The sequence below is a fragment of the Malus domestica genome, chromosome 13, assembly GCF_042453785.1.
Source record: "Malus domestica chromosome 13, GDT2T_hap1".
NCBI lineage: Eukaryota > Viridiplantae > Streptophyta > Magnoliopsida > Rosales > Rosaceae > Malus > Malus domestica.
In genome coordinates, this window is record NC_091673.1 from 6724723 (window position 1) to 6732775 (window position 8053).

An 8053-nucleotide genomic window follows, 5' to 3' on the forward strand; every position below is an offset into this window, starting at 1 on the left:
CATTAATTAATATTTATCTACTTTGCAAGCAAGAGCATAGCACTCTATTTTCCACATTAACTTTGTTTATATCCACACAATTAATAGTTCCAAACCGGAACATCTTTTGGCATCAGCGATTGCCCAAAGTTTGATGACGACTCTGCATGCTTATACGACATGTCGGTCCGACAATCTGGCCAATCGATTTGGGAACATGCACTTGTGTGTCCCACCTACTTAGAATTAGGGCACCACGTGGAAGCACCACAATGGTTCGAGATTATGTGGCCCTTCCGGACTGGCCAACTGCCCACTGTCCACTCAACGTTAATATGCGGGCAGCGGTGGACGTACAGCTCCTATTATTGAATTCGAATTTTTGTTGGATTTTCTTTGTGAGGATTTCGACGATTTGTGAAATTATTTTAAATATTTTTATTTTAAATTAAATATAAATAATATATAACAAAAACTGATCGTACAATATATAATGAACGAATATGGTTTACAAATCTCTAGAATTCTCATCAAAAGGATTAGGAGAGAATTCTCTTGGCCTATTATTGGCCGGGTCAAACTTCAGTTTAGGGTCAACCCAAAGGATGGTCAGTGATTGCTTCCTACGCGTCGTTGAATCTTCTCTACCGTCCGATGAACGTTAGTGCTAGAATAGTCAATGATTTAGCCAGCCTCATAAAAATCGCCTTTGTCAAGTGTATCTTCGAAAGAATGTATTAGTTGTTGTCTTATGAATCGGTTTATAAAAATTTAAAAGAAAAATAATTTCTCATTATGAATGCCATTGGGGGAAAAGAAAAGGAAGAAACAAAATGCTTATTTTTATCTTTTGTGGAACGTCACAATAAGTCCGTTTTGTCTAAAAAATAGTAGACTTTTGTTTGTTCAAAATAAAAATAAAAATAAACATATATATATATATATAAAGACTTTTTGGTCAACAAAAAGATTGTAGTTAAGTTAATTACGAACGTCATTTAGTATTACGGTTTGATGATATTGTTCTTTATTGATAAGTGATAGGTCTTAGATTCGAATCTCGTGGATGACAAATTCGATGTCAAATTAGGTTGCTCATTGTATAGCTTAACTAAACTCCCCTTCCTTTGGTGTAAAAATATATCGTTGTGCTGAAAAAAAAATAATTACAAACATTCACAACTGCAATCAGATAATTTGTTGTTGCATCCTTCTGATGGTATTAAATGCTAAATATTCAGCATGGACATCATAAATTTTGGTATGGCCTCAAAATAAGCATCTTTAAGTTAGATATTGTGCAAAATTTATTAAGTTAGATATTGTTTTTAGGCTTTTATCCAAAATAGTTACTGTGATTGACATAACTCATCACTTTGGTTATTGAGATTGTGCACGGTTAATCATTTTGGTGATTCTACAAAAAATCTCCGTTAAATTGAGGGTATTTTTGTCAAATTAACTCATCTCCTTGAACTAGTGGTTTCTTCAATTTAATAGAGATTTTTCACAAAAGAATTTAAATGATTGACGGTGGACAATCTCAGGACCACTTTTATCAATTTTAAATCTCATGAACCAAAGTAAGGAGTTATGATAATTAGGGACCATTTTGGTTAAAGCCTTGTTTTTATTATTTTCTTTAATTACTTTGGATTTTACTAACACATTACTTTTTGTTACAAAAAAAATTTGTAATAAGTTTCACCCCAAAAGAAAATTGTACAACATTCTGTTACAATTTTGTACAAAAATTTACGTTTAAAAGCTTTTTTAAAATAATTTGTATAGAAAAATTTCTATCAAATTATGCAAAAAAAGAAAAAAAAGTGTATATAAGTCACGTCTCCTGTTTTTCCTTATAAAATTGTAGTAATATATTTTAGGAAAACTAATGAAAAGGGCTTGAAAACTTTGAGTTTTAATGATAAGGACAAAATAAAGAGTAAAGTGAATAGTACCAGGATTGACTTTTTAGTGTAAAAATGTGGTTTTTCGTTAAAGTGAACAGTACCGGTGCTTTTCGTTAAAATTCCCATATATTTTATTTGGCCGACTTCAATGATACAAGGGCACTTGGTAATTGACTTCGACATCCTTCCCACAAATTTCTCCGTAAATCCCAAAAATGAAACAAGGAACCAATAAAACCAGCATTAAGCCAAAAAGAAAAGGTTTATGTGGTTTGAAGAACCCTTGACTTGCTTAGGTATATTTTGTTTGAAGATATTTTGTAAATTGTCGATGTATTGTCATTTGAGGATAAGTTTTTTTGTTTGTGCGGAACATTCTTTTTCATTCGATTGGGTTGAGAGTTCCGGCAAGATACTATCTTCAGTTTGTACGTGTTTTGATTTGTTTTCAATGAATACCGTGCATTCCATAAAAATAAAAATTAAAAAAAAAATCGAAAAGCAAAAGCACTAAAAAACTGTTACATTTTTTCTAATGGAAATCCAATATAATAATAGAAAGAACATAAGTGGCTTACCTATTAAGGACGCAGGAGTCTGATCATGGTCAAAATTCTAATTAAAGTTGTTGGAATATAAATTGGTTACTAATCCTATTAATTAGTATTTTAATTAAATTGTTTTACTGAGATCTCCACGCAAATAATAACTCGTTTGAAAATACTATGAACGGGTGCAAGTCAATTTTAAAAAAACATTTTATTTCATTATACAAAAATCACATAATTAATGATTTTTACAAAAAACAAAACACTTTATATGATCTTAAAATTTTAAAATATTTCATTTAAAAATACTTTCGATTAGTTTTTAAAGCACTTACAAACAAAAAAACCGAAAAATAATAATATATATATATATAACCCCTTTCTTCTCACTTCTCCTTGTGTTTCCCTCCCGAGTCTAGACGAAGTCATCCTCCTCCATCACGTCCACCGGCCCTCAAATCAAATCACTTCCGAATCGTTACGGCCGAAGTACCTGCAGCCAACCGCCGAAATACACGTGAACCTCAAAACCTCGGAAATATCAGGAATTATAGTATTCTTGCCGTTAAACTGAAACTGCTTTTTGATTTTTTAAATCTTTTCTCTCACGCTATTTGAACCCCGAGATCACACCCGAGCTCGGCAAAAGCTTGGATTCGCAGAAAGTGCTTTTCCGCGTGATTCCCAGCTCCTGAACGGCTTTTCCCTCCAGCAGATCTTGCTCAGGGCTATATGAGGTCGGTTATTTTTTCTCTCGATTCACTCGTTTCGTTTTCTGTTTGGTTACCGAGAAAATTAGGTAGAGTTCTGCTCGGCTCGATTAAGTTATTATCTAGCTTCGAATATCATTTTTCATTTTTGTTTGAATTTTTATTTGGCTTCGCTATTTACGAAGTTGCTAGATCCTTGTACTGCTTGCCTGCGATTTCGTTCGTGGAATTTAACGTTTTGATTTTTGCAGTTAATAGGGATGTTTGATCGGGAAATGTTTAATCACATGAGCTAACTTAGTAATTGGATTTATGTTTTTTATTTTTTCCTGGTCGTTTTGTTCGTTGTCTTTGAAATTAAGCAAGAACAGCTGTTATTATGTCTTAATTTAAGGTAGTGGGGAAGAAGTGGTCTTTGTTACTTAGCGTTTAATTCAAAGGGAGCACGTGGAGCATTTGAATGAATGGGTGTTTGATTTTGTGACTTTGTGTTAGCTGCTCGTTGTCAAATGGAGCACATGATCGCTTCGTTCTCCGTATGTAGACGGGGATCGAGGAACGGGCACATGACTTCTTGCTTGTTGCTTCTTTATATTGTGTTTGAAGAATCCTGCTTGGTGGGTTAGGGTATAAGTATGCGGTTTCTGCTGTTAAATGGTCAATGTAGTCTGTGAATTCGATTTGAAATGCAGCGGAAAGTGAGATGTTGTTATTGAGAGAGATAAAGCGTTTCCATCATACAACAGCTTTGGTTTGTGAGTTTCAAGTGCTACCCAACTATTAATATGGTTGGTTCATCTATTTACAAAACATGTTCGGGTCATTTTCGTAGTTGTATATTCTTGTATTACTGAGTCATAGAGTCTTGATTGAATTCCTGAAGTAGTGTGCTCAAGCTTATTTTCCTGTGTATACGATAAACTAGGTTTTGTGTTCCTTCATGAGGGTTGTCGTTTCTTTTAAAGGAATTCGCAACTGAAAACCTGTTAAATAATGCAGATCAGCTATCGCTTTGCAGTTCATTTTTCCGTGATTGTATCATCAGAAGCTTGTAAATAACATGGGAATTCTTTCGCGCAGGTTAAATTTTGTTACAGTCTATTTCCATCGGAACAAGTCAACTTTTGTTACTCTTTAAGTTTATTATGGAGATCTGATCAGCGCTGATTACGTTTGCATGTTGTTGGCTGCAGTGCAGGTGGTAAAAAACCAAATGAGAACATGAGGCTTATTGTGACAACTTTTGTAGGTTTAGCTTTTGGATTCTTGATAGGTGTATCCTTTCCAACATTGTCACTAACAAAGGTACACAAATTTTTTGGGTATCTGTTACACTCCTTTCGGTTGCTTACCTAGATGACGAAACATATTTAATGTGTGTGCAATTTTGTGACAGCTGAATCTCTCATCCAGCCTTCTTCCAACTGTTGATCTTTCGTACACTGAGGACAAGAAATCAGACATCTCCAGCCAATCACTTCCAAGTTCTTGGCCTTCTGAAACGAGTAAAAATAGCTCAAGTCAAGATCAGAGTTTGAATGGCAAATCGAGGGTATACCTTCTCTCCCTGACATTAGCAGTAGTACAAGTTCGGAAATGACTGGTTTTACATCAGTATGAAAGTTTTTATGTATTGAGGAGTGTATTGAATCCTGGCTACTTGTAATACAAATGTCGAACCAGGTCTATAGTTGCAAAAAATCTGAGTGTCCTTTCCGATATAGTTGACAGCTTCTTGTTCTACCATGTGAATCCTCATTATATAGGCATTACTTATCGGATTAACGCTTACATTCCCTGCAGATTTGGGTACCATCAAATCCTAGAGGTGCAGAAATGCTACCACCAGGAATTGTTGCAGCTGAGTCAGACTTCTACTTGCGCAGATTATGGGGCAAGCCTAGTGAGGTGTGTATTATATTGTTTCTTATACAAGCAAAATAGTTTTAGACTCTCCGCAATGCCGAGAATGGTCCAGTGGAAACTGAAGATAATGCAGAATAATTACAGTTTCTTGGATATCTTGAATTAATGTCTATGGGATGATGAAATATTGGTATATGGCTGTTACAAAGTGGAATCTTCTGTGTTACGCATGTGATTTGTCTAGGAATTCATATCAAAGAAAATAGTCACTTTAGTATATGTATTCGTTGTTGGGAGCAGCCTCTCCATAAATGGGGGTAAGGCTAGCCGACATTCACCTCTCCCAGACCTTGCGTAAAGCGGGAGCCTTGTGCATTGGGTACGACCTTTTAGTATATGTATTCGTTGCCTAATTTAAAGTCTGTCATCTGTAAAGTTTAGGTTGAAAGCATAAAAAGAAAACAGTTGAATAACATGACTAGAATTTGGTTTTTTTTTTAGTTTATTGAATTCTCTCTAGTCCGAGTGAGGCTGCAAAGTTAAATCCTTTGTTTTCGGCGGCACACAATACCTCTGATTTCAATGTTTCGTTAGTCAAAGTGCAAGTCTTTTGATTAAGCTGACAATTGCAGGACTTGACCATCAAACCAAGGTACCTTGTGACATTCACTGTGGGTTTGAATCAGAAAAAGAATATTGATGCAGCAGTGAAAAAGGTTTCCATCTCTCTCTCTCTCTCTCTCTCGCTTTCCCTCTCTCTGGTGGATGTGTGTGACTAAATATATTTCTCACAGTTTTCAGAGAACTTTACAATTCTCCTTTTTCATTACGATGGCCAAACAACTGAGTGGGATGACTTAGAGTGGTCTAAGCGTGCTATACATATTAGTGCTCGTAAGCAGACTAAATGGTATGAACAATTGTCAACTCCTATTTTTACTTCAATAATGAATAGTTTCTCTGGTTTTTAACTTTTAAGTTTTTTGTCAAAGGTGGTATGCCAAGCGGTTTTTGCATCCTGACATTGTGGCGCCATACGACTACATATTTATCTGGGATGAAGACCTGGGAGTAGAGCATTTTAATGCAGAAGTGTGAGTTTCATTACGAAGTAATTCTTTTAGGTTGAGCTTGTTAGTCTACTAAATTAATCTCTTATGCCTTCCTTTTCAATCCAACTTCAGATACCTAAGACTAGTGAAGAAGCATGGTTTGGAGATTTCACAGCCTGGTTTGGAACCCAACAAAGGTTTAACATGGCAGATGACAAAGAGGAGGGGCGATCGTGAAGTTCACAAGTAAAATCATGGAACCTGTACTGAAATTTATTTATTTGTTTCGGGTTTAGTTTATGAACTATGAAGTAATCCTGTAATCCTTGTCTTGAATTGTTCCAGACAAACAGAGGAAAAACCGGGCTGGTGCACTGACCCACTTCTGCCTCCATGTGCAGCGTAAGACATTAAGAAATTGTAGAGGACATTTTAGTGCTGTTGTTTGTCTCCCCTTTTATCTGACATTTGTGTTTAATAAATTTTTCTTGATTCAGCTTTATTGAAATCATGGCTCCAGTATTTTCTCGAAGTGCCTGGCGCTGTGTGTGGCATATGATTCAGGTATTAAGCCGATGTCTTTTCCATTATCACCACTTTATAGCACTTGATTAAATTAGCCGTCTTGTTACTTAATTCTGTGATTGCTACACTTGGGTGTTTGCAGAATGACTTGGTCCACGGCTGGGGTCTTGATTTTGCCCTGAGAAAATGTGTAGAGGTTGGTGACCCACTTCCTAACCTCCTTGATGTTTCTGTTCTGTTCTTTATTTCGTAATCTGCAGATGGCCGGATTTGTATGGAACTCCTAATTAAACACATTTTTTCTTTGCAAACAGCCTGCGCATGAGAAGATCGGCGTTGTAGATTCTCAGTGGATCGTTCATCAAACGGTTCCTTCATTGGGGAGCCAGGTAATTATCACTTTTTAGCAGCTGTCATCATCTCGTTTCCTTAATAAACATATTTTAGATATTGGTACGAAAAGCTTAGGTTTTTTTTCCTGCTTTCTGTAGGGTGAATCGCAAAATGGAAAGGCGCCATGGCAAGGGGTATGCAAGAACACTTATTCCAACGAGCCATTGTTTCACATTTTTATCTTATAAACAGCAACTACTCACACAAAAGTATCTTATAAACAACAAAAACGCGCAAATTTTTTTAATTAAGTTTGCTGATATCGCTATTGTCTATACTGATTCCAGGTAAGGGAAAGGTGTAGAAAGGAATGGACGATGTTTCAGATGCGGGTAGCAAATGCAGAAAATGCGTATTTTAAGGCTATCGGTGTAGATCCTTCAAATTCGACAGCCCATTAGGGCAAACAGCAGCGATGACAGAGGTACTGTACTCAAATCTACGAGTCAGGACCACCATCTTGATTAGAGTTGTGTAAAATCCGTTATAATTTGTGATATTCATTAATTGACCAAATCGCAGAGTTCGGGCCTTGAGTAAAAACGCCAGCGTCGATTAAATCATCCTTTAGAATTTCAGTGTTTTAGTGACAACTCGTTTGAATCGGTGTAACATATTCTTACTAGGATTCATATCATTACTCCTGTATCAGATATTGTGCTTGTTGAACATATACCAGAGACTAATAAATCGGAATTTTGAAGAGGCGATCGATTTTGCCATTGCCGGAAGCACATGAATCTCTTGTTTCACCTGGTTTTATGTTTCTTAAAACGATGTGAACAACTTTGTACGTATCATCGTATCACGGTCGTGTGAAAAGTGCAGGAAAAATTCTTAGGAGATTACGAGTCACACTTTTCAGATGGAAGATTACTTGAATTTTTGATAAGGAATCATTGAATAACTGCCCTGGATAGAGCTTACCTCCGGCACCTGGCTTTCTCTGGTGCATGCTACCTTAGCTGCGGTTAATGCCCGTCCCAGTTTTATTATCTCGACTCTATATCACGTGAGAAGAGCGATACAGAAGGAGATAGGGAACGAAGATGGAAATGTTTTTCCCG

At 36.2% G+C, this 8053-nt stretch overlaps 1 protein-coding gene across 6 annotated transcripts; it reads left to right on the top strand.

The window, feature by feature from the left end:
• Window positions 1-2795: 2795 nt before the first annotated feature.
• Window positions 2796-7720, top strand: LOC103423810 (uncharacterized). Of its 6 annotated transcripts, none has more exons than XM_070810358.1 (16): window positions 2796-3177; window positions 4150-4230; window positions 4344-4455; window positions 4547-4702; window positions 4954-5058; window positions 5649-5732; window positions 5811-5926; window positions 6009-6110; window positions 6201-6314; window positions 6414-6470; window positions 6566-6632; window positions 6736-6789; window positions 6908-6982; window positions 7085-7120; window positions 7274-7410; window positions 7509-7720. In XM_070810358.1, the coding sequence occupies exons 2-15, from the start codon at window positions 4211-4213 to the stop codon at window positions 7385-7387; spliced, it is 1212 nt and encodes a 403-aa protein (XP_070666459.1). In that variant the 5' UTR covers window positions 2796-3177; window positions 4150-4210; the 3' UTR covers window positions 7388-7410; window positions 7509-7720. The 6 variants fall into 6 exon arrangements, with proteins under 6 accessions (XP_070666459.1, XP_070666462.1, XP_070666460.1 ...); XM_070810362.1 differs by having other exon boundaries at window positions 2833-3177; window positions 4349-4455; XM_070810361.1 differs by having other exon boundaries at window positions 2810-3177; window positions 4349-4455; window positions 7274-7720.
• Window positions 7721-8053: the final 333 nt, after the last annotated feature.

Bases quoted from the DNA above. Each gene is read 5' to 3' on its own strand.
- LOC103423810 (XM_070810358.1), top strand. From the start codon at position 4,211: ATGGGAATTCTTTCGCGCAG. The intron at 5,059-5,648 runs GTGTGTATTATA...TGACAATTGCAG, and splicing joins TATGGGGCAAGCCTAGTGAG to GACTTGACCATCAAACCAAG. The intron at 6,790-6,907 runs GTTGGTGACCCA...CTTTGCAAACAG, and splicing joins CCCTGAGAAAATGTGTAGAG to CCTGCGCATGAGAAGATCGG.